Source organism: Stigmatopora nigra, chromosome 1, assembly GCF_051989575.1.
Source record: "Stigmatopora nigra isolate UIUO_SnigA chromosome 1, RoL_Snig_1.1, whole genome shotgun sequence".
Classification (NCBI taxonomy): Eukaryota; Metazoa; Chordata; class Actinopteri; order Syngnathiformes; family Syngnathidae; genus Stigmatopora; species Stigmatopora nigra.
The window spans coordinates 12,330,221-12,356,641 of NC_135508.1; the positions used below are offsets into that span (position 1 = coordinate 12,330,221).

Genomic DNA, 26,421 nt, shown 5'->3' on the forward strand with positions numbered 1-26,421 from the left:
CCTAAACATTTGCTCAGGGAACAGTCTGCCTGCCATTTGAGCTACAGATGTGGTAGTTTCACTTTTTCTGTTGAGTGGACACTGGAGCGGGGATTATAATGGAAGGATTACTCGCAACCGGTTATCCCTCATACAGGCACAGGTAATCCAATCACTGGTAACCTTCCAGCACGGCTCTCACAACACATTTTCTCCGGAATAGCAGCGGGGCGAAAGCACAACAACGGCACTATGAGGCCTCAGTGGAAAGGCAGGTGACAGAATGCCATTTATTGTAAGAGGACGACCCCTGAGGGGTAAGTGCTTTATTTTGACATTCACTACAGTCATATGAAGCCTAAAACAAATTCTTTTTTTGATGACGGGCATATTTGGTCGAAGATGGCTCAATCTTCTATTCAAATATATGGAATTCTCTTAAAATACAGTATAAATGACAGCAAACAATTTATGAAAAACTGTTTCCATCTGAAAGAAATTGTGTGGAATAAGTCTTGACAAATTATTTCTCTGTTCAGCCACCTTTTTAGTACTATTATGGGACAAATTGGGTGGGATGCATATGTGCATGAAAATGTTCCTTATTTTAATCCCACTGTGGTCATTTAAATGATATCTAGTTGAAATTAATGCTATTGTAATGACCATTAAGCCATGGAAATCAGACACAGCATTTGAAATTTTGCTTAACAGATTTTTTGGGGAAACCACAAACATATGAAGCAAGGTGTCTAAACTTTTTTCTCTGAGGACGGCTTTTTGCAAAGATGAAATGTATATGATGTCTAAAAGTGTCAATGGAAGTGATTTAAGGGCTAAAAGCATCAAAATAATCCAGTTATGTAACAATATTGCAAAATATACTACATATGTTCATATTTACAATACTAAGTCAAACTTTGAAGAACAAAGGGAACATTTCCAGCAACAGCAAAAAAAAACAACAACCTGAAAATCCCAACTAAAATAGAAGTTTATTTATAAAAATAATACACACATTTTTGAAGTTTCTATATGTATTTTAACATGTCAGGGCTTGGCCCCTGAGCTAACAGGGGAAGCACATCTTATGTGGTTAGCACCATCTAGTGTTAAAGATGAGAAGTGCAAGAGAATGTTGGCTTTATTTAGGCTTTTTGCGCGGCCTGTTTCATATTAATGCCATCGGACAATAATTTAAAAAATCGTCTTTATGCCTATTTTTTTGTATGCGCAATTTTAGTCTTATTAGGGAAACGTTCACATTGTAGCTCTTGTGTCAGACTTTATTCTTCTTAAATTATGAATTATGCATGTACTGTTTGTGCATATTTAAATACTAGCTGTTTTGAATTTGGGCTGCTATTATTATTCATTTTCAGCATACCAAATATGTATTAAAATTGCAATTGTGTGCAAAATGTAATATTTGCACGTGACGTTGAAAGGGCAACAGGTTGCCTTATTATTAATATTATTTTATTTTTTCAATTTGCTCCGTGATTGGTACCCATCGAAGACTTATTTTGGATTCGGTCCAGTTTTGAGACAAGTGGGATGAGGATTTTGTTGGAGATTTTGTTTGACTTGCCTCCGGCTCGCGCTCCCGTTAAAGGCTGATGTGCGCAACAGTACCCGGATGTCGCAACATGTTTGTCGCTTCTGTCAGTGTTCCACGCTCGGAATGGATGCGTGGATAATGTGGGTAAATAAGTCAGGTTAGCCTCGGGTGGACGTGGTACCCTCCAAGGATGAGTTGGATCTGACGTGGAGCGTTTCAATGTGGATTCGAGGATGCAAGAAGCAGATGAACTGTCAAAAGGTAACAACATAGAACCAAAAAAGGGCAAAAGGTAGAGACTTGGCCAGCTTGCATTACTGACAAACTGCAAAAAAAGCTGTGACGAACTACTTGAATTGAATTGTCATTCATATTTTTCGACAGAATTCAGCAATATAGGAGATGTTTTTTCGCGACCTACAAAATGATCCATCTCAATTTTCGAACCCCTTTTAAATTGCATACCCTTAAAAGTGGGCAATTGTTCACTTCCACAATGTCCGATTAATAACTAGAAATAAATAAAAAATATGTCCATATGGTCCAAAACCTAAGAATGGGAATATGTCTGCCTTTGTGTTTTTATGTAATGGCAAAGTTGATAGAAAATGACCTGAATTGCTTAATGATTCCTGACTGTCATTTGTTTTTAATCAGTTATTACTGTCAGAAAGTACTACTAGTAGAGGTGGTGATTACTTGACACTCCAAATGGGAGTGTGAATGGTTGTCTGTCTCTCTTTGTGCTCTGTGATTGGCAACCATCACTAGTCCAATGTGTAATCTGCCAAAGTCAGTAAAGATAAACAATAACACTACAGTAAATGTTGTATAAAAAATGGATGCATTGACATAATGTCAATGTCACAGGTTCTTCTTGCTTAATCTCCAAATATTCCGGTTGCCGCGTGCATAGTGGAAACCTATTTGTTTGAAGTCATTTTTTTTAGATGACATAACTCTATCCGCCACTATGCGCCAGAGAGATGAGTCAAGGACATTGTTTTTTATTTATTTATTTATTTATTTATTTATTATTTTTAACTCTCAGTTTGCATTGATTTTAATGACTGGCTCATTCATTCATGCAGACTGTCCTCATCGCTCTGGCATGCTCAGATTTACACTCAGGGTAAAATGTCAAGGGAACAGCCGTGTTCTTTGGATTGTTGTTATTTCTTAAGTAAGGTTAAAAAACAAACTAGAGCAGTGTTGTCAAACATACGGCCCGCGGGCCGGATCCGACCCGTCTGGTGGTTTGGTACGGCCCGGGGAAGAAAGCTGCATTGTATAAAAAAATATGAATTTTCTTTACAATTTGTAGTTCTTGTATTATCCGCTAGGGGCGCAGTGTTTTAGTACGTGCAGACAACATGAATTGACATTTATTTATGTTCTTATGTTATTCTCTTGCTCATAATATATTGTTCATAATGTAAAAGTAAAATTCTTTTAATAAACATTTTGATAGTTTACTCATTCTTTGCACTAATTATTAGTATTAGTGACTAATACAAAGGAAAAACAGTGGGCTTATTGTTAGTTCTATGTAATTTTCGCAATGAGTTTACTGGTCCGGCCCGCTTGATCTCAAATTCAGCCGTATTCGGCCTGCAGACCAAAAGGGAGTTTGACACCCCTGAACTAGAGCAATCAAGAACACGGTTGCATTCCATAGAGTCTGTCCTTATAAAACAAACTGCTCAATTTTCATTTATGTCATAAGTAGCAAACCATGTGGCACTTGGAAGTTCCCTGAACATATTTTGTTATGGGTAAGAACTGACAAACTGCCTGTTTTCTGTTCCTTCGCATCCATTAGGGGCTCAGTATGCCAGCAACAAAAGGACCACTTACTCCACGGATTCGCCGGCCCTCTGGCCAGAAAATCAAACTCATCTGCACCAACTCAATCCACCTGAGCCCCTGCACGCCCCCGCCAGTAGGGGCAAGGCGGTTGGTTCGTCTCATGGCCTCCTGGGACCAAACTGCGTCACCCAAGTCCACGCTTCTGGTGTCAGCCCAGTTCTGGCTTGGCACGCGGCCATTAACGCCGCTCGCCAAGCGCAAGGCGACGTGGCAAAGCCTGACGTGAGTCCGCAGACCTCAACGTGCGTCACGGGAGCGGCGCCCGTCGGATCCTTGGCACAAAGGAAGAGACAGCAGTATGCCAAGAGTAAAAAACAAGGGGGGTCCACCAACAGCAGGCCACCACGAGCGTTGTTCTGCCTCACCCTCAACAACCCTATCCGCAGAGCCTGCATCAGCTTGGTGGAGTGGAAGTATCCTTTAAATCTTTGCTTGGGATGAACTAATAAACCAATCACCTCATCAAAAATTTCACCTCATTTTTAAAGATCAGAATCAGGTGGAAAAAGTTCAGTGTTTTTGTTTGCTCATATTTTTTAAGTATTTGGACAATCTACAATCCAAACACAATCACCCAGTTCTATATAAATATTTTAAATTAATTTATTTATTAATTTCTGCAGAAGTCAAGAAAAGTTTCCACACTATACTCTTTTTAACAACATCCCTCTTCATTGTAAAACCCACATTTGCATGTAGATAAACTGGTGGTGGACACTAAGTGAGCAGTACATCTCTATTTTTTATGATAATTTATAATTTGGCACTCACCCCTTTTAATTACAATCAGTCAGCCAAAGACATATTTCTGTCCTTAATAGAGTGCCTGTCTTTATTTCTGTCCTTGTGGTTAAAAATCATTCCTTAACTTTTTGACTTTCAGACCATTTGATATATTTATATTGCTGTCAATTTTTGCCAACTGTGTGGCCTTAGCCATTTACATCCCTTTCCCTGGAGATGACTCCAATTCCACCAACCAAGAGCTGGTGAGTACAATTCCAAGTATATTCTTTGAAATGGCACATACACTTTTTACTCCTGACTTTAGATCACATCAGCAGGTTTGCCTTTGTATGTGTCCTCAAAAGCACTTTCATTCAGTGTTTGCCTGTTTCCTTCTCTGAGCCCTGCAAGTGTGCTTTTTGTATTGATGCAAGATGTGAGGTTTGGGCATGGAGAAATGTTGCATGTTTTCTCAGCAGATGGGGATTGTTCACTGTCTGTCTGTGTATGCTTTTACAGAGAAAATGCAGGAGATAGCATTAAATTATTATTCTCTAAGCCTGGTAATTAGTGGTAATGTTTAAGTATCTTGATTAATGATGGTTGGCAGTGTTAAAAAGGAAAACAAAATAAACTATTGTTAAATGTTGTAAAAATAATGTTTAGCACCATTACTGAAGTGAGTTACGTTACATTATGTCAGATATACTATTTGTTTCGCTTTAAGATATTCTTTTTGATAATGGACTGTGGAGTAGTTAACTACAAAAAATCCCTATTTTGCTTACATGTTGTTGGTGCTCTCTGAAGACGTGGGTTGGACAGAAATGGCTCATTTTTAGGACTCATAAAATGAAAAGCAGACGAAGCAAGTTAGCTTGGAAAGCCATTCTGACTTTTGCTGATTAGTCCGCTATTTTGCCTCTTTTGATGGTCAACCACAGTTATTTTCTTGCTTATTTTTTCTGTTACATGAACCGGAAGTTGTTTGGTTTCAAGGGCATGATGTAAAATGTGACCACAATTTTTTTGTGTGTAATATTAAGATATTTAAGTAATTTTTGGAGAAAAGTCAGAAAATTATGTGATTGAAACCATTACATGAACTATTTTTGCATCAGTGTAGCCGGAAGTTGTTCAGGGTCCGCAGACATGAACTTTTGGTGACATTAGGTCAGTATAAAAAATTAGATTTTGGAAGAATTTTGGAGGTTTATGTGATTCCTGCTGATAAAACTTTGATTAGAATGACTATTGTTAATATAGGCGACATCATTTTAAATGAAAAGACTTTGAGATGGTGGCAACCCGCAGTCACGGTAGCTGCCCGGCAACTGATGCCTGATTGTAAATATATACATCAGATTCATGATCTTCCATCCATAAAATAATCTTTTCGCCTGCCAAAAAGAAGTTAAACTATTATTTATAATGCAGGTGCATGTCTTACTTGTTGACTTGACCTCAAATGTGATGTCATGAATATATTTGTGGTACTTATTTTTATTTTTTGTTGTTGCTACATGAGCTGGTGAGTGAGTGTAAAACAGACTGAGCATGTGCGTGTGTGTGAACATGATGAGGGATTAAAGTGGACAGTGGATTAGTCGTCCATGAATGAGTGTAGGGAGAGATCATGCCTCCCTGTCTGCCTATCTGTGTATCAAGCTTTCGCTCATTCTGTTTGTATGTCTTCATTCTCATTGTTTCAATATTAATGCCCCAAAAATGTTCGTTAGTAGCGTGTCCATTTTGCAAGCTTGTGTATCTGTCACATTCTATCTAATTGTGCAATCTTTAATTTGCAATAGGGTTCAGTCATTAAATTATCCGGTGCGGTATAGGAAAATCTGAATTGGAATGTTGATTTTGAACATTTTAATTATGTGTTATTGCAGTATGTCTGCCTCACAGTTCGTAGTTTTAGTTTCCAAATCTGTGTAGTCCATTAAGAACACATTTTCAGGGTCTTAGGCTTGTCTTGGTTTCTTCTCCCAAGAATTTTGGTCTTGTTGAGTTCTGGTCTGAGGCACAGCACTAAATCAAGGTCTTGGTGTGATCTCTTGATGTCTTTTTTTTGAGCAACCCTGGTTTCCAGATACCGTAAACATGCATGTTTACTGAAGACTCTTAATCGTACTATGTGTGTTTACTGTTGTTAGTCTTTGTGCCCAGTAATTAGTCTGCAAATTCTCCAGACGTGTACACCTTTTCTTACCCATGAGATTGTATGTGACGTACGTCCATGGTTTGTTTGCATGTGATTTAGCGTGCATGATTCTCAGAAGCAAGAGTCCGATTGCATCATTTTCCCAGCCAGAGATTAAAGGTTTAAGAGGGGAGAGGAAATGAGAGTCACAACTCAGCGGCATGTGGATTTGACCAACATGTCTTTTTCTTTGTACGTTTGGTAACGTAACCCACTTTTCAACATTTCGCTAATATAAAAATGTTAAGTAATTAAATTTGGTCAAAATCAGGAATTGACTTATCACCATTATTCTGTAAAAAATGTAGATCATAATTGAATTGTTATGATTACCCTAAAATATCCTGCTGCCAAAACAGAAAACATGGCCGACACACTATTCTAGAAACATACCCTATTATTTTGGAGAAGCAGGGGCGGCCGGCTTAGAACCAAAAGACAATTAATGCACGATTTGAAAAAGTATCTTTTGAAAAATGGGTGTTTAACAAATAATAAATTGAGTTTACACACTTTTTTTTACACACAAGGCGAAGAAATGTGATCACTCTTCTATTAGGATCTGACAGCTGTTTCTGGTCACCATAAAAAAAATCAACTCTCTATGTTGCATGGTTTGGACAAACGTAGCTAGAGAATCTTAAAATACGCACACACACACACACACACACACACACACACACACACACACACACACACACTTACTCACACACCCATAAATCACGCTTTATAAGGATTATAGATAACGGACTGATTACATACACACACACAGACATACGCACACACATACACACAAAGGAGGGATTGTTTAAACTACTAATTGTCACGTTATTGGTTTGGTTTAATTTTCTAACATATGGAAGGGCCAATAAACTCCCCTTTATTTACTTGTGTTAACAGCTTGCGCCACGGAAGACGTGTGGTTAGCACGTCTGCCTGAAAGTTTGGAAATCTAGGGTTCAATACGGCCTAATTCCGTCCTGTGTAGATTTTGCCTGCTCTCCCAGTGCTTGCATGTAGGTTTTCTCAGGGAATTTCTGTTTCATAAAAACAGTAGAGTTCAATTCCAGTGTTAGTTACTTAATTAATTAAAAGAAACTCATTTATTAATTTTTCAATTCTTGTTTCCCAAACATTTCCTGAACCTGAAAGAACGAATCCTTTTTTTTCATGACTAATATTACATGCGGTTTCCACATTTAGGATGCAAGTCAACAATTTAAATAATAAACAAAAACGAGCACGCCCACAAAGGGACTGATCAATATTGTCAATATTTCAAACTTATGGACCAAAATATGACCCAATCCTGACAAAGGAGATATTTCTACCTCAATCTATTGATAGGATCTGGCTCACAAAAATTCATTTTCAACCCTTTATCTTATAATTTTTCCTCATCTCTGCTCTACAGCATCCGCTAACATGTGAACCATAAAATTAGAGCACACACAGCGATCGATGAACTGTATTGCTGTTTAGACATAGCATCATTGGGTTGACCCAGCAAGTTGTGTGCCTTCAGGGGCAGCAGAATTTTAAAAAAAATTATATATAGCGACCCAGTGGACTAATGGTCAGCGCATCGGCCTCACAGTTCTGGGGTGTAGGGTTCGATCTCGGTCTTCACTGTGTGGAGTTTGCAGGTTCTCCTTAGGCTTGCCTGGGTTTTCTGCAGGTACTCCTGTTTCCTCCCACAACCCAAAAAACATGCAGGGTAGGTTAGTGAAACACTCTTAAATGGCCCTAGCTATGATTGGTTGTCCTTTGTCTCAGTGTGCCCTGTGATTGGCTAACCACAGATTCAGAGTGCCCATAGTTAGCTGAGATAGGCTCCAGCACCCCATTACAATAATCAGATAAGCGTCTTGGAAAATAATACATTTAGTTTTTATAACTTGATGGCCATATTTCAACTGAAAAGCAAACTCCCCAGTGTATTTCCATCATGTCATCATAAATGTAACATTTACAAAGGGTTACCTAGAAAGGAAAGATGGATACAATCAGCTATTTCTTTACAATATTGGTTAAGTCATATTAAATGCAGCACAGTGAGGCCGGTGTACACCCACACAGATTGTGATGCTTTTTGTAAATGCTTCATTTATCATGGCTACTTCTCCTCCGTTAAAGCTCCCTTTTTATCCACATGCTCAGTTCTCCGTTGCATCATAGATGTTTTCTTCTTTAAACCTGTTCGATCATTTTCAAATATATATAAGATGGCATTCCAATTGTTTTAATAAATGACTCACCAATGTTTGCACCCTTGTCAATGAAGAACAATACGATTCTGATACTAAATCAGATCATTTATAAAGAGTGTGAATTGTCATCTGTCTCTCACTGGCGACCAATCTAGGGTGTAGTCTGCCTGTCGTCCGAGGTCACCTGTAATAGGTTCCAGCAACTCTGACGAGGATGCGTTTCTATTGCACCGTTGTTAGTGTCAGTAACTTTGTTTAGTTTTAGTTTTCAATTACAATTGTCCTTCCAACTTTTTTCACCACAACTGACAACTTGACTGAAGTCAAACACGTCATGCTGATAAAAGTGCAGTATTGCGTATACCTTTTTTTTCCCCCTAACAAGGCACAACAGACATCTGCGATTATACATCTTCATTGCAGTGTGGTCCTTTCTTTGTGAGTCATATCCCGTCTCCGGTGAGCTGTCACACCCCCGCATCATTATTATGTTAAATATACACTCAGGAAATACGAGCCCGCAAATGTTGTCAACTGAATTGGCTGAATCACATTTACAGTGGAGTTACATTTTGGAGACAGTCCAGTCATTTCTTTTGGATGAACATGTTATGTCATTGTAGACACTTTTTATCAAACGTCATAGATCTGATCGATTAACACCATATTACTACCAAATCAGCAAATAAGGTATAAAATTGACCATAAATGTCTAAAACACATTTAATTTGATTTATTGTAGAATTTGTCCAACTGTTGAAAATTTCCAATACATTTATTGTACTTTTTTGCCCTTTCACTTTGAGAAAAGGATCTTAAAGCGCTCATTAAAAGAGCAGATACATTTTGCGAACAATGACTTCTAATTATAAAAGTATCGCTCGTCGAGCGATGTGAGTATTGCGCATGTGTACATCACCAATTTCGCCGTTCAAACGGACCTCAGTGGAAATGTGCACTCTACAGATTGCTGCTCCCTCGCCTTGTTTACAAGCAGGGCTGGCTGTCGTGGCAACTGTCGCCATGGTGACTTGTCAAGTAGAATGTGCAGGCAGAGGGCTTTCCACCAGAGATGTGAACTAGACCAAAGACAAAAAGCCACCAAGCACAGGCACATTTTAAGAAGATGGTGAGAAAGTACAGACACTAATTAGGGATCGAGGATGATACAAAAAATGAGTGATGAAAGGAAGAATAATTCAGAGGAAAACAATTAAAATGGAAGAATGGGGGTCTAATAAAAGATAATGAAACAAAAAAACTTTTCGTGTTGGCAAATTGTCTTAATAAATGGAAAAATCTCAGTTTAACCGTAATAATTTAAATGCCAATCTTACATTACAATCTTATTATTGTCCTCATTTTATCCTCCGTTATCCATGTTAAGCGGTAACCGTGTGTAATAAAAGCCATGCTATTTAATCTTATTTCTTCTAATGAGAATACAATCTAATGGGAGCCGATTTGCCTGGTTCTGGCTCCCAAATTATTTCATCTCTTGTTCTTCCACAGGACACTCCATCCAAATATTGTACATTATGATCTATATGTGAATTATTATGTACCGTATTTACCGCACTATAATGTGCACCAGAGTAGAAGGTGCACCTCCAATAAATGGCCTTTTTTAAAAATAAGTTTCATATATAAGGTACCCCAGATTATAAAATGCAGTAGTAGTAGGGGATTGTGTTACAGATTCACTACATGGAGTTGTAGTAGTAGTGGGTTGTGTTGTAGAGCCACTAGATAGAGCTGTTGTAGTAGTGGTTAGGGGTTTTGTCATACATCAACTAGAGGGGCTATGTTGGAGGGAATTTCATACAATAATTAAACAATATTGGTCCATATACATAAAGTACATCAGATTATAAGAGGCATTTTCAGAAAATGAGTCTTTTAGTTGCCCATTAGAGTCCAGAAAATACGGTGCTCGTCTAATTTTCAATTTATTTGGACTTAAATATATTACGATAGATTCCCATTCACCCATTCATGCATCAACGGAATATGCAGCAAGTGTGCTTGGCTGTATTGAGAAATCAGTGGAAAAATGACAATGTATTTAGTGGTCGTGTGTTTGTGTGAAGGGAAAGTGAAGGCTTGGTTGAACAGCAAAATTTCACACAACATAATGTTGCACTTGCAAAGCACAGCCAGCTCATGAGTGCTGTTACCACTTTTGTTTTAATGTCACTAACTTGCCTTTGTTCTGTTTTTTTTTCTTCTCCCAACTCTGCTTTTAGCAACTGCATTTTTTTTGTACAGATAGGTGTTATATCATAATCCATTTTTATTACAATTGCTATCAAGCATTCTTTTAAATTGAAATTTCTGGGAATAGAATTGCTGTTATGGTCATTTTTTTATCATTTCTGGGAATAAAATTGACAAGGTTTTATTCAATTTGAATGTTGTTTTACTATCCATCTATTAAATAAATAATCAAGAATTATAATCTATTATATATAATGCATTCTCCCAAAAATTGAGTACACAAATGATCATGTAGAAGATATTGTACTGTATTTCAAATCAAATTGATTTGTTTTCTTCATTTTTTGTACTTTTGAAACGGTTCACCATCTCATGAATACAACACAGTAAATATACATGATGACTGCAAGCGGTAGTGGTGTACTCCAATCCAAGCAGAATAAAAATATGATTCCAGACTCATCTGCAAACATAATCTAGGACATTTCCTTTATCCCTTGCTGTCCTCTGTCCTGGCTTTGGCCTTAGTAAGTGGAATTTCTTGTCCGTTTCCCAAAACAGAGGATTTGAAAGCTTACAGGATGTGCTGCTCCTCCTTAAATCAATTAAGCTGCTTTGCTCTCTCCTTGCACTGAGGCTGTCATTTGTGAAGACCTAAATCTTAATGTCATGGAAGGTAAAGATTAAAGAAAAGTACAACATTTTTTAGTTTCCATCGAGAGCAAAGCAAGTAAATATTACCATGTCAGCTTCACAGTTGTGGGCTTGAGAGTTCCATCCCGGGCTGGGTCCTCTCGTTGCGTGGCTTTCATGTTCTCCCTGGCTTGCGTGGGTTTTCTCTGGGTACCCCGCTTTCGTCCCACATTTCAAAAACATGCTAATTAATCACCTTTGTCTCCTTGTGCCCTGCGATTGGCTGGCCACCGATTCAGGGTCTGTTCAGTAATCCCTTCCTTCGATTATGCCAATGGTTTCAACTATGCAGAGGTAAACCATTGCACATTTTTTGCACTATTTCAATAGTTATGGATCTGTTTGAGTCATGGCAATCTATTTTTGAATGCACTTTGACAAGATCCTATCATTTATTTAGTGTGTGGAACTTTAGTGATACCTTCCTGCAAAGCTGTAACCTTTAACAGGATGAGTGTTTAGAAACAGGTTTATATTATATATTATCTTATAGAATTATAGAACTACAGAGGATGACACATCTCGAACAAAGCTGTCTGCTTACTGGCTATGAATGACTCTGTCCCGTTCATGAGCACTTGTTGTGTTTGCGTCATCTAAATCAGACGGAGAAGTGCTTAGCTTAATGGGCCTTTTAAGCTGCCAACTCGGTGACCCTTACGCATGGCATAAGGCAGATGTGAATGTAAAAACAGAGCGTATGTGTCTGTTTGTCTGCATTTGTGTGTTTACATGTGTCCATGGCATGTGCACGCATGAAAATATGGCTATTAAGGTGTTCTCCGTGGGAGAGAACGCGAATCAAAGTGACAAAAAAACAAACTCAAAGAATAGCTTTTTTTTGTGCAGGTTTGTCCAGATTCTAACACCTGAATCGAACACACTATTTCATGTTGCCATAGAAACATTTAGAATTGTTCAGGCCTTTAAAGAATGATGAAAATAGAAGATCTTTCTCATCAATAATTTCCCATCCATCCATGTTGTGGTTGTTCTCATACTGTCAAGTCATACTTTGATGTCTGTTTTTTTTCCCTCACTTCTTACAGGAAACTGTCGAATATGCCTTCCTAATCATTTTCACTATCGAGACATTTCTGAAGATTATTGCCTATGGCCTGGTCATGCACCAAAACTCCTATGTCAGAAATGGCTGGAACATGCTGGACTTTGTCATCGTCATTGTTGGGTGAGTTTTTAGTTTTTCTCTGGAATTTGGATGCAAAATACACAGTGACACAACTTTGTAAAAACTTTTCAAATACAATCCTACACATCATCTTACGGTGTCGACTAGCTTACTTAAAAAGCTGGCATTGATGTCCTCCTTTTTTTAAAGACAAAGCAAATATAGTACACACTTGTATATACATGCTAAATGCCAGGGGGAATAAATTGGGAAGCTTAGCTTTGGACAAAAACAAAAGTAAATATACACACACATTGACGACATAGACGAATACACTGGTCACGCTTCACATTCAAGTTGTTAGCCAACACCACTCACTCTCTCTGTGCTATTTGCTTTCTTCTTCTTGCTGTTTTGACGTCTCTCTCACCCCCAACCACCTCTACTCTGCTCTCCCTTGCTATACAGCTTATTCAGTGTGGTCCTGGAGATGATAACCAAAGATGCTGACTCGGGTGGACAGTCAGGAGGCAAGCCTGGCGGGTTTGACGTCAAGGCCCTCCGAGCCTTTCGTGTGCTTCGCCCCCTCCGCCTTGTCTCTGGAGTTCCCAGTGAGTTAACATAAAATTTAGAGAGACTGTTATTTTTGAGTAACTACTGGCATTGGACGTGCCACACAGATCAGAACCCTAACACTAAACCTAACCATTTTGTATTTAAACACACCCTAACCCTAACCATTTTGTATTTAAACACATCCTAACCCTAACCATTTTGTATTTAAACACACCCTAACCCTAACACCCAACCCAAATCCTAACCATTTTGTATTAAAACACACCCTAACCCTAACCATTTTGTATTTAAACACAACCTAACCCCTAACCATTTTGTATTTAAACACACGCTAACCATTTTGTATTTAAACACACCCTAACCATTTTGTATTTAAACACACCGGAACCCTAACCATTTTGTATTTGCCATTGAAATACAATAACAAGTAGTCTTGAATGATCATCCAAAACTAGGAATTTAAGTATACCAATTTTCATCATGGTAAGTAATGTAACATCATAGAGTCTGGACACTACCACAATACTGAAACCCTAACCCTAACCCTGACACTACCACAATACGGAAACCCTAACCCCAACCCTAACGCTGACACTACCACAATACTGAAACCCTAACCCTAACCCTGACACTACCACAATACTGAAACCCTAACCCTGACACTACCACAATACTGAAACCCTAACCCTAAACCTAACCCTAACCCTGACACTACCACAATACTGAAACCCTAACCCTGAAACCCTAACCCTGACACTACCACAATACTGAAACCCTAACCCTGACACTACCACAATACTGAAACCCTAACCCTAAACCTAACCCTAAACCTAACCCTAAACCTAACCCTAAACCTAACCCTAAACCTAACCCTAAACCTAACCCTAAACCTAACCCTAACCCTAACCCTTACCCTAACCCTAACGCTGACACTACCACAATACTGAAACCCTAACCCTTACCCTTACCCTAACCCTGACACTACCACAATACTGAAACCCTAACCCTAAACCTAACCCTAACCCTGACACTACCACAATACTGAAACCCTAACCCTTACCCAAACCCTTACCCTTACCCTTACCCTAACCCTAATCCTTACCCTTACCCTTACCCTTACCCTAACCCTAACCCCAATCCCAACCCTAACCCTAACCCTGACACTACCACAATACTGAAACCCTAACCCTAACCCTGACACTACCACAATACTGAAACCCTAACCCTGACACTACCACAATACTGAAACCCTAACCCTAACCCTAACCCTAATCCTTACCCTTACCCTAACCCTAACCCCAACCCCAACCCTAACCCTAACCCTGACACTACCACAATACTGAAACCCTAACCCTGACACTACCACAATACCGAAACCCTAACCCTGACACTACCACAATACTGAAACCCTAATCCTTATCCTTACCCTAACCCTTACCCTAACCCTTACCCTAACCCTTACCCTAACCCTTACCCTAACCCTTACCCTAACCCTTACCCTAACCCTTACCCTAACCCTTACCCTAACCCTTACCCTAACCCTTACCCTAACCCTTACCCTAACCCTTACCCTAACCCTTATCCTAACCCTTACCCTAACCCTTACCCTAACCCTTACCCTAACCCTTACCCTAACCCTTACCCTAACCCTTACCCTAACCCTTACCCTAACCCTTACCCTAACCCTTACCCTAACCCTTACCCTAACCCTTACCCTAACCCTTACCCTAACCCTTACCCTAACCCTTACCCTAACCCTTACCCTAACCCTTACCCTAACCCTTACCCTAACCCTTACCCTAACCCTTACCCTAACCCTTACCCTAACCCTTACCCTAACCCTTACCCTAACCCTTACCCTAACTCTTACCCTAACCCTTACCCTAAACCTAACCCTAACCCTGACACTACCACAACACTGAAACCCTTACCCTAACCCTAACCCTAACCCTGACACTACCACAATACTGAAACCCTAACCCTAACCCTGACACTACCACAATACTGAAACCCTAACCCTAAACCCAACCCTAACCCTGACACTACCACAATCCTTAAACCCTAACCCTGACACTACCACAATACTGAAACCCTAACCCTAAACCTAACCCTAACCCTTACCCTAACCCTTACCCTAACCCTAACCCTTACCCTTACCCTAACCCTTACCCTAACCCTAACCCTGACACTACCACAATACTGAAACCCTAACCCTTACCCTAACCCTAACCCTGACACTACCACAATACTGAAACCCTAACCCTAACCCTGACACTACCACAATACTGAAACCCTAACCCTAACCCTGACACTACCACAATACTGAAACCCTAAACCTAACCCTAACCCTAAACCTAAACCTAACCCTAACCCTAACCCTTACCCTAACCCTAACCCTGACGCTACCACAATACTGAAACCCTAACCCTAAACCCTAACCCTAACCCTGACACTACCACAATACTGAAACCCTAACCCTCACCCTAAACCTTACCCTAACCCTAACCCTAACCCTTACCCTAACCCTGACACTACCACAATACTGAAACCCTAACCCTAACCCTAACCCTAACCCTTACCCTTACCCTTACCCTTACCCTTACCCTTACCCTAACCCTTACCCTTACCCTTACCCTAACCCTAACCCTAACCCAAACCCTAACCCCTAACCCTAACCATTTTGTATTTAAACTAACCCTAACCCTAACCCAAACCCTAACCCCTAACCCTAACCATTTTGTATTTAAACTAACCCTAACCCTAACCCTTTTGTATTTAAACACACCCTAAACCCTAACCCTTTTGTATTTAAACACACCCTAAACCCTAACCCTTTTGTATTTAAACACACCCTAAACCCTAGATTTTAAACCCTAGATATTAAACCCTAGATATTAAACCCTAGATATTAAACCCTAGATTTCAAACCCTAGATTTCAAACCCTAGATTTCAAACCCTAGATTTTAAACCCTAGATTTCAAACCCTAGATTTTAAACCCTAGATTTTAAACCCTAGATTTCAAACCCTAGATTTTAAACCCTAGATTTCAAACCCTAGATTTTAAACCCTAGATTTCAAACCCTAGATTTTAAACCCTAGATATTAAACCCTAGATATTAAACCCTAGATTTTAAACCCTAGGTTTAAACCCTAGATTTTAAACCCTAGATTTTAAACCCTAGATTTTAAACCCTAGATTTTAAACCCTAGATTTTAAACCATAGATTTTAAACCCTAGATTTTAAACCCTAGATTTTAAACCCCAGATATTAAACCCGATCCCGGTCCCGACCCCGACCATAACCCCGAACCGGACTCCGCTAATGGCAGTCTTTCCTCTCTGCATCCCTACAACATTTGATCATGGTGTTTTGTATTTGTACAAAAATATTGAATATAAGCAAAATTACTCCTAATCTTTTAGGTGTAGACACACACACACACACACACACATTCTTAAATGTAAAGCAGTGGCATATTTTCAACGGATGCAAGAATAAGCAACTGAAGTGTCCGAGGATATGTATCGTTAGATTTGTGTTCTTCTCAGTCGACCTTGGGTTGATTACGTTTGATGGCTGCCAGCCCCCCAGTCAAATTGGATTGGACGTCTGTATGTACTCACTTTGATTGTGTGATTGCAGGTCTGCAAGTGGTTTTGAACTCCATCATTAAAGCCATGGTCCCTCTGCTTCACATCGCTCTGTTGGTCTTATTCGTCATCATTATATATGCCATCATCGGCCTTGAGCTCTTCATCGGCAAAATGCACGCTACCTGCTTTGTGATTAAAACAGGTAAGGCTTTTTACTCTAAACAATTTGGTTGTGGGCACATTTAATACCATAAATATTCTAACTGCGGTTTCTTTGAAGGTACCCTGGCAGAAGATGAGCCAACGCCATGCGCCGTGTCCGGGAATGGTCGCCACTGCACACTAAACTCAACTACTTGCAGAGAAGGCTGGCAAGGCCCCAACAATGGCATCACCAACTTTGACAATTTCTTATTTGCAATGCTGACTGTTTTCCAGTGCATCACCATGGAAGGCTGGACTGATGTTCTCTACTGGGTAATTTCTGGGGGCTGCTGAACTTGCCACAACTTTGTCGAATATACATTCCCAATTGAGCATTTCCTGTAACTCAACCCACCCTTGTTGGGGCAAGGAGAATATCAATCGAGATTCAGATTTTTTTTCAATCGTTGTGACTATTGTACACGCTAAGGTTAATGATAAGTATGTATGAATAATCAGGCTTTCCTTAGGCAACATTTGGGATCCTTATAGACGTCCAGGAAAGCTCCAATTTTCCGCCTGTTCACAAATTTACATCTGCCCTGGCAAAACACATCACAATACGTACATTATTTTATTCATGAAGAGCGTGTTATTTAGGAGGTGCCCTTTGGCCTTTCCTCACTGTCCTCTAAGCTTCTCGCTTTTATTCATGGACGCGTTACCACGACAACGTTATGTTACAGCTGCTTTTCAAGCAGCGTATCAAGGACGTGCCAATCCGAATGGAAGGCAGATGTGATAAACAGAGGGAAAGAAAAGTACTTTTTTAAAAAATCTTGAATAGGTGTGGGTGAAATATCAACAAAGATTTCTGCCGTGTACGAATCTGTAAAATCAATTCATTTAATGCCAAGAAGTCAATGATTTTGTGGCAAGGCACATACTGAGGGTGACCATTCAGTCACCATAGTGAGAATAACTGAACACACTTTGTGTTCATCACAGAGGAAATTGGTGGTAATAGCAATCGCGAACATTTTGAGGAAAATAACGACAATTAGAACCCTAAAAATAAAGTCATTCATCTCCATGCTATTGACGAACAATTCATATACTATTCAATAAAGCATCTATTCATCGAATTTTGTTATTACCTACCTACCACTATTTTCTGATGAGCAACTTTATTTAGCTACTGTACTTTACCAGTCATTTTTTATCCTCAGGGAAACAAAAATAAATAATGACAACAATTGGAGTGAAACTAAATTTAGGAAGACAATTCAACAATGTGTATGTGCTGCTTCTTATAGTAATATATTTCATGATAAAGGCTGTAACATTGTGTACATCAATGAAATGGTGATAAAATAGCATGGGTTTTAAACTCTTGGGTCTTTTTTTCTGCCTGGGTGTTTTCAGATGAATGACGCCATGGGTTTTGAGCTGCCATGGGTCTACTTTGTCAGTCTGGTCATCTTTGGGTCCTTCTTTGTTCTTAACTTGGTCTTGGGAGTCCTCAGTGGGTAGGTTACTATTTTTCCCCCTCAAAATTTCTGCCAGTTGACTGAACTCTAACCAAATGTTTGACGGCCTCGATGCTTTGCATTGCAGCGAGTTCTCCAAAGAGCGAGAGAAAGCCAAAGCGCGAGGTGACTTCCAGAAGCTGCGTGAGAAGCAGCAGTTGGAGGAAGACCTGAAGGGATACCTGGACTGGATTACTCAGGCCGAAGACATTGATCCTGAGAATGAAGAAGAGGGATTCGAGGAGGGAAAGCGCAACAGTGAGTTCCATCAAATGACTCTAATTCCCCTTTAGTCGCTTCCAATGTCATGTAACGCCGGCGGACCAATCACACCACACCATAGAACTTTGAGTAAGGCTCTCCCTGGTAGCCCTACCACTGTCCTTTTATGGGCATTGACACAAGTGATATGTTATGACACGAGAAGCTAATATTTTAACTGGATTCAAGCCTTGTGTTCATTTACATTCTCCCACAAAGAATTACAGGAATACCTAGTCATTTTTTTTCTTGTACTGCTCTTTACTGACCTGCTACTTCCTTTGCTACGTGAACTGCACGTCGATAACACCAAGGGGTCACATTAGCGGATCTCACCGAGAAGAAGAAGGGAAAGTTTGGCTGGTTCACCCAGTCAACAGAGACGCAGGGTAAATGTGTTTGGCCAAAATCATTTTTTTCATTTATACATCATCTCGGACACATCGTCATTGTCTTGGAATTCACGATTCGTAACTCATAATTGTCCTACTTTGTTTTGCTGTCATGTTGTGTTTGTCATGGTTTCTTTCCACACATCAACAACGTCTTTACACACATCCTTTCACTCATTTTTCTGTCGAAAAGTTGAATTTCTCTTGATAGCAGAAAAACATGATCGTTAATTGTAAAATTGCCATGTACATTTGTAGATTATATGTCAAGGAAAAGTCCTTTATTCTCACCTTCTTGCTACTGTGACAGTGAAATTTCCCAAATACGGGATAAATATCTCATCTTACCATTACCATTTAGTAAAGATCGTCTTCTTGCTACTTTATAGAATCCCAATTGAACAAACATAGTGTGAACTATATATTTAAGTAATCCCACTTAAGATATCCATGACATATTTATTGTTTTAATGAAACCTAAACCAAGTTTCATGTTATAGGCTAGCATTTAATTATTTTATTTGCATTACTGAATCCTAAAATAAGAGGCATCATTGTCAACAATAAAAAAAGAGAAACATAACTAAGAATAAAGTATTTAATATTTTTTACTCAAATTGTTTGTGCTTCAACAGCAAGCATACCCACAAGTGAAACGGAGTCTGTAACCACTAACACGCACCGTGGTGAGGACGACAAATGGCTATGCTGTGCTCCTCTTTGGTAAGTGTCACAGATGTCATTACTTTCCCATTCACATGCTGCTTGTGTACAAGTCCAAAACTGTTTTAAAAAAACACTATCTTTCATTCTTCTCAGTAAAAAAATTACCAAGTCAAAGTGCAGGTTAGTACCACGTTGTGACGTCAACCCACTGGGCATGTGCCTCATCCGTTGAGTGGATTAAACTCATCCAGCATGCCTTCATTTACTCACATTGTTGTATTATACGATGATCCAAATCCCTCGTGTTTTTCCGCTCCTAATTAATGCAGGTTGAGTTATTAATTGATTCATTAATTCGCCGTGATTATGACTGACCACATCCGTGTTGTCTTCCTTTTTGTTTCACTTAATGTTAATGTGGATTGGTATAAAACTGTAAATTGTGATTGACCTCTGTTTGACCCTTTTGATTGACCAGTGACCAGTCTAAGGGGGCTTTTTGCTTAGAGTAATGTCCTTTCTATCATTCTCTTTTTCCAAGTCGTCAAGGTCGACGGTGGAATCGCTTCTGTCGGAGGAAGTGTCGCGCAGCGGTGAAATCTGTGACCTTCTACTGGCTGGTCATCATCTTGGTTTTTCTCAATACTCTCACCATCGCCTCAGAACACTACAACCAACCAGACTGGCTCACTGAAGTTCAGGGTAAATTGTGTCTCCTTTGGTTGTTTGTCTCCTTGTGCCTTGTGACAGGCTGGGATAGGCTCCAGCATCCTCCACGATCCTAGTGAGGATAGAGCAGTTCAGAAAATGAGATGAGATGGTTGGAGCATTTTTTAAACTAATTTACAGCCTTTTACGGTAATAGACACGCCAAAACCATTTGAACTGCAAGGTATGGCATCGAATGAACATTGTGACCCTCTCAATTGAAATTGATTGGACGTCTTCTAGTGACAAGGGATTGTAGTGAATTTGCCTTTTTATTTTCCAATTGAATCTCCTTTCTTTCTCCTGGATTTCCCAGATGTCGCCAATAAAGTTCTCCTGGCCATGTTCACTTTGGAGATGCTGGTGAAAATGTACAGTTTGGGGCTGCAGGCCTACTTTGTTTCCTTGTTCAATCGCTTTGATTGTTTCGTGGTGTGCGGCGGCATTATGGAAACCATCCTGGTGGAGCTGGCCCTCATGTCTCCACTGGGCATCTCTGTTTTCCGCTGTGTTCGACTCTTGAGGATCTTTAAGGTCACACGGTGAGTTTCACTGAGATGGCACACAAAAAAGTTAAATTCATGAAAAAAACATACAATTGAATGAAACTTTCTTCTTAGCTTAACTCTGCTAACTATTGACCAACGATATTTCTGTTTTCTTCAGCCACTGGGCATCACTGAGCAACCTGGTGGCTTCTCTGCTCAACTCCATGAAGTCCATAGCTTCACTGTTGCTGCTTCTTTTTCTCTTCATCATCATTTTTTCCCTGCTGGGCATGCAACTTTTTGGGGGAAAGTTTAACTTTGATGAGACGGTGACCAAACGAAGCACATTCGACAATTTTCCCCAGGCCCTACTCACTGTGTTTCAGGTGGGTCCTTTAGATTAGATTAGATTAGATTAGATAACTTTATTCATCCCGTATTTAGGAAATTTCACTGTCACAGTAGCAAGAAAGTGAGAATACAGACACAGGAAAAGACATAAATAAATAGTTAATAAATAAGTCAATAAATAAATAATTAAACAAATAAATACATAAATATATGAATAAATACCCAAGCATTTTTATCTGGAAAAGAAAAAAAAGAAGAAAAATGTGGACATAAAATGAACATTACTAATTCATTCTCTGAAGCGCATATCCTCACGTGGGTCACTGGGGGAGGTGAGGCCACCCTGAGTTGGTGGCTAGCCATTCACTGACTAAAATACCATAATTACTCCCTTATTAATACCACTAGCACATACACGAACAAACCTTTGGAAGTGTACAAAAGCCTGCCATCAGTGCTTTGGCGCAGGATTTGTAAAAGATAGATTAATGATGAAAAATCCCTCAGACTCACAGCGCTCAATTAAATGTATGGTGTGACATTAATAGAATAATAAAATAGCTTTTGGTTGAGGACCAGAATGGCGGCACACCATTTGGGCGGAAGCGTAAAATATATATATAAAAAAACTGTTCTAATGCCAAAAAGATTTTGGAAGACTCATTGCTTGGATTAGTTGATTTCTTATTAAAACATCCGATTTTTGCGGAGTGTCCCATTTTTTGTTTCTTGCTTTGTGTTAACCAGATTCTGACAGGAGAAGACTGGAATACAGTGATGTATGATGGGATCATGGCATATGGTGGGCCAGCTTCCTCTGGGATGGCGGTTTGCATTTACTTCATCATCCTCTTCATCTGTGGAAACTGTATCCTGTTGCCCACACGTTTAAGCAGACTACTGAATGGACATCACTTATATTATTTCCTTTTCGCACGTTTCTTTTCCTTAAACCACTCAACCAGACATCCTGCTAAACGTGTTCTTGGCCATTGCTGTCGACAACTTGGCCGACGCCGAGAGCCTCAACACGGCACAGAAGGAAGAAGAGGAGGCCAAGATGAGGAGGAACAGTACAAAGTATGAGCACTGCCTTTATTTATAGGATTATTTGTTTCCTCTCGTGCTTTTTAAACACTTCCTTCTTATTGTTGCCTAAACAGAGAACATAAAATGGAAATAACACCAGACACAGATGGAGAGACAAAGGTATACAAGACAGTTCATGACTTTACAAAAGTGTTTATCTTTTTTTATTTGATTTTTTATTGCGTAGGTGCCAGTTGAGCTCTTACTGGAGGAGGACAAAGAACTTCATATTGACTCACCAGGTAAGACATGACTTTCTATTTTCACAAAGAGTGAAGGCTAAAGGTTTCTTGCTCCTGAACTTTGGAAAAGTTGTGATTTCAAGAAGAATGAAAATAACAGCAATGCGCTCGTAACAAAACATAAACAAATTTAAATGAACTTGATTACGAACAGACACTCAAAAATAAGTTTAATCTAACTTTACACTAAACTAAATTCTAATTTAGTTTTACATTTTTATACATTTCTTCTCCCGGATTGGCTCTATTTGCCCCGCCTCCACCCTGACTTTCAGATGCAACCTATCAAGGGTTCTTTGCTTTTGTCTTCCCTTCAAAAAATTCCCAAAATCATGCACACAAATGTCCTCACAATAGGATAACGCACGAACAATTGCCAAGGAGAAGTAGTATATACTTCTCTCGTATTAGCGATCACTCCACCATTCGCGCTTACCAACGGGAAAAAAAATCACTGAAAAAAATACAGCGCTCCGCCCAGTGCTCGTAGAGATATTACACGAGGGAATTACGATCAGAAAGGAGTTGCAGGGAGAGAAACAGTGCCCATGATGTTCTTATGAGCAGCCCCTCACGTCCGCTGTATGCTCGTATATCAAAATTTGTCTCGTATCTCAAGATAAAAATTTCCCTGAAATTTTACTCCTATCTCAAATTGCTCATATGTCGAGGTACCACTGCACTAACAAACGGCAGTTGGTGGGGTATACCCTGAATTGGTGGCAAGCCAATCGCAGAGCACAAGTAGACAAAGAAGCATTTACGCTCAATTTCGATTGTTCAACCACTCAATGTTATCAATGCCATTTCTTTAAAGGAGCTTTAAATAGCGGTTTAGGGTGATTGCTAATAAAGCTCTCATGACTATATTTTTCTAGTGTGTTGTGTGGACGAGGACAATGAGGATCTTCCCAAAGTCCCAGTTGGGCCCCGTCCGAAAAGACTATCTGAACTCACCATCAAGGAAAAAAGTATTCCCATCCCAGAAGGCAGCGCCTTTTTCATCTTCAGCAGCACCAACCCGTAAATACAAATATTGACCAATTTATCAAGGTCATCATGAGTCAGACTAATGTGTCTAATAAGTGGATACTTTACAGATTTCGTGTATTCTGCCATAAGCTGATAAACCATCAGATCTTCACCAACCTGATTCTGGTCTTCATCATGCTGAGCTCTGTCTCTTTGGCTGCCGAGGACCCCATACGGAACTTCTCTGCACGCAATATTGTACGTAACCAACTGTAATTGGTTTGGATCCTTTCATAGACATAGTGTCTTGCAAATCATAGAATCAAGTAATCATTAGAACAATTTTGAAAATTACTTACCTCAAAATACCTATTTGAGGAGGGAATAAATTGCATTGGAGTCTGATAATCTCAGATGGTACATCTTAAAAACTGTTCCAAAAAAAACCTAGCCCAATTATCATGTTGCACTAAAATGACCGGAATACAAAGAAATGTAGAATTTGGAGTGTCTGAGCTGATTATTGAAGTATTTTTTTTATTTTAGGGAATAATGAATACTCCAAGGTTTCCATTACCTTTCCATTCTGAAATTTCAAAATATTATATTGAGAAGCACCTGTTTGCATAGAAAATACAGTATCACTCGTTTTATTAATTAGTAAAATAGGACAGGGAGCACTGCGAGAGGTTTTATGTTAAAATGCTTTATATATCTTACATGATTCATAATATTTTTGTTTTTCTTAAAGAAGAAGACTGCACCTAGCATAAATAAAGAGGCTAAAAAAAAAAGGAACACACATCACAATTATCACATTTTTCTGACCATAAGTCACACCAGCCACATAATACACAATGAAGCTGATAAAAATATCCATTAGTTGCACTAAAATATGTTCTTTAACATGTATATAGATATGTTAATTAATATGCGATTTACTTTAATAAATAAATCAAACTCCAACTTAGAGTTTATGAAAAAACTGCACCTTATAGTCCAGAAGATACAGCACTATACATGTTTAAACCTCTAAATTGCACAGCCATTTTCCCATTGAGCTATTGTCGCTGGCATACACACGACAAAAGTGCTGTCTTCTCCTTTAACAATGCATTTCTATTGGTCTCTGATTGTCAAGTTTTCCCAAGGTCAAACAAATGTCATCTTACCCATAGTAAAATATAACCTGGGTGGCTCATTGACCAAACTTTCTGGAACAACAGCAGTTTTTGCAAAAGCTGTTTTGGCTATTCAAAACAGTCTAAAATTAATTCGTTAAGATCTGACACATGAGCGGAGTTTGTGGGTGCCCAAACATTAAAAAAAAAAAATCAGAAGACTGTGCTGTTGTCTCCAAGACTTTTTGATGACTGCAACTTGTGCATTGCCTCTTGCAGATACTTGGTTATTTTGACTATGCTTTCACGGCAATCTTTACTGTTGAGATCCTTTTGAAGGTAAATGGTGTGTATGTGTGGTGTGGTACTGTGTTGGCTAGAGCTTCAGTAACCTCCTACGTCCTTGTGTCACTCTGATTGCTTCCTCAGATCCTAGGCTATGCAGACTATGTCTTCACTAGTATGTTTACATTTGAGATCCTTATTAAGGTAATCAAGAGAGCATTGAGATGCCTCTGCAAATTTAAATTCAATAAAATATCTTAATGATCAATTCTACGACATCCAAGCATGCTGCATATGTATGCCCGCCCTCCCCTTCCTTTTTTAAATGGCTGTTTGTCATGTTGTCATGGAAACAGCCCTTCAACAAAGTTCTAGAATATTTCCAAGTCTCTAAATGGCTGTTCCATCTCAGCCTCAGTCTATTTTTGTTCTATTTTAAACACATTATTGAATAGTAGTTGACCTCTAAGGTGACTTTTCAGGGCTAACGTTTTTTTAAATGAGGAAAAAAAGTTATATTTATACTAAAAGTTTATTTTTTTTAAATAAATATTTAAATTTTAAACATCATTACATTTAAGTATTTAAAGGTGCCCTTGCATTTTGCTAACATTACTATTCCTCATTATAGCAATTTTGCAAGAAACAGTCCGATACTTAATAATATTATTAATATCCAGGTCAATGGATCTAATTTGAACATTTAATGAATATTAAATTAAATATTGAAGAAATACAATTTGAACTCTTTCCTCTGATTGCTCAATGGTGAGTGGGCATACCGGTTGGAAATATTTAAATTAAGAACTTGTGTTTTTTTAGCAATGGGGTGTGTGGGAAGCAAAAAGTGGGCTGCTATTTGCATAATAGGGTGCAGAATGATATCAAACAGTTACTAATTTCAAATCTACTCATTTGGAGTCCAATTTAAAATCATTTTTATACATGCTGGCCTTTAAAATAGTCTTTAAAATATTTTAGCTGCATATGTAATCTTAAATAATACTGCACATATATGTTGAACTGCTCAAAAATGCATATATATGTTAGAAACAACATTTTCACAGTTAGAGTTCCGATCTTTGCCTCATCCCTCTGCATGTTTAGACATGTTGTTGTTGTTTTGTTGTTGTTGTAATATGTCTTTAGAAATTGATTAGAGTAGATTGAATCTATATGGTTATTATATTGTGGAATGTATGTTTAATCTACCCCAGAAATGTAGTGGCTTTAGAATGCTCTGTCAGATGTTTTTGTTGTTGTAAATGTCACGTGTGTGTGTGTCTATATAGTACTTTATGAATACATATAACAAAGAGTGGAACCACAAATTTGAATTATTAGGAAAAAGGTTGACTGCGATATGGCTTTAGTTTAAAAATAATAATTTCCGAAAGAAATCTGTTG

General features: G+C 38.8%; 1 protein-coding gene across 1 annotated transcript in view; it reads left to right on the forward strand.

The window, feature by feature from the left end:
- The first annotated feature begins 147 nt into the window (after positions 1-147).
- The window catches only part of cacna1db (calcium channel, voltage-dependent, L type, alpha 1D subunit, b), a 39,257-nt gene continuing 12,983 nt past the window's right edge, over positions 148-26,421 (forward strand). The window contains exons 1-23 of the mRNA XM_077730125.1: positions 148-296; positions 3,363-3,822; positions 4,293-4,398; positions 12,514-12,653; positions 13,062-13,204; positions 16,816-16,968; positions 17,047-17,243; positions 18,336-18,439; positions 18,528-18,697; positions 19,015-19,089; positions 19,728-19,815; positions 19,912-19,938; positions 20,300-20,460; positions 20,783-21,008; positions 21,133-21,340; positions 22,053-22,173; positions 22,271-22,385; positions 22,469-22,514; positions 22,582-22,636; positions 23,515-23,659; positions 23,737-23,866; positions 25,009-25,068; positions 25,159-25,218. Of these exons, the coding sequence (XP_077586251.1) occupies positions 263-296; positions 3,363-3,822; positions 4,293-4,398; positions 12,514-12,653; positions 13,062-13,204; positions 16,816-16,968; positions 17,047-17,243; positions 18,336-18,439; positions 18,528-18,697; positions 19,015-19,089; positions 19,728-19,815; positions 19,912-19,938; positions 20,300-20,460; positions 20,783-21,008; positions 21,133-21,340; positions 22,053-22,173; positions 22,271-22,385; positions 22,469-22,514; positions 22,582-22,636; positions 23,515-23,659; positions 23,737-23,866; positions 25,009-25,068; positions 25,159-25,218 (3,024 nt within the window). The 5' untranslated portion in view covers positions 148-262. The remainder of the gene's footprint in view (positions 297-3,362; positions 3,823-4,292; positions 4,399-12,513; positions 12,654-13,061; positions 13,205-16,815; positions 16,969-17,046; positions 17,244-18,335; positions 18,440-18,527; positions 18,698-19,014; positions 19,090-19,727; positions 19,816-19,911; positions 19,939-20,299; positions 20,461-20,782; positions 21,009-21,132; positions 21,341-22,052; positions 22,174-22,270; positions 22,386-22,468; positions 22,515-22,581; positions 22,637-23,514; positions 23,660-23,736; positions 23,867-25,008; positions 25,069-25,158; positions 25,219-26,421) is intronic.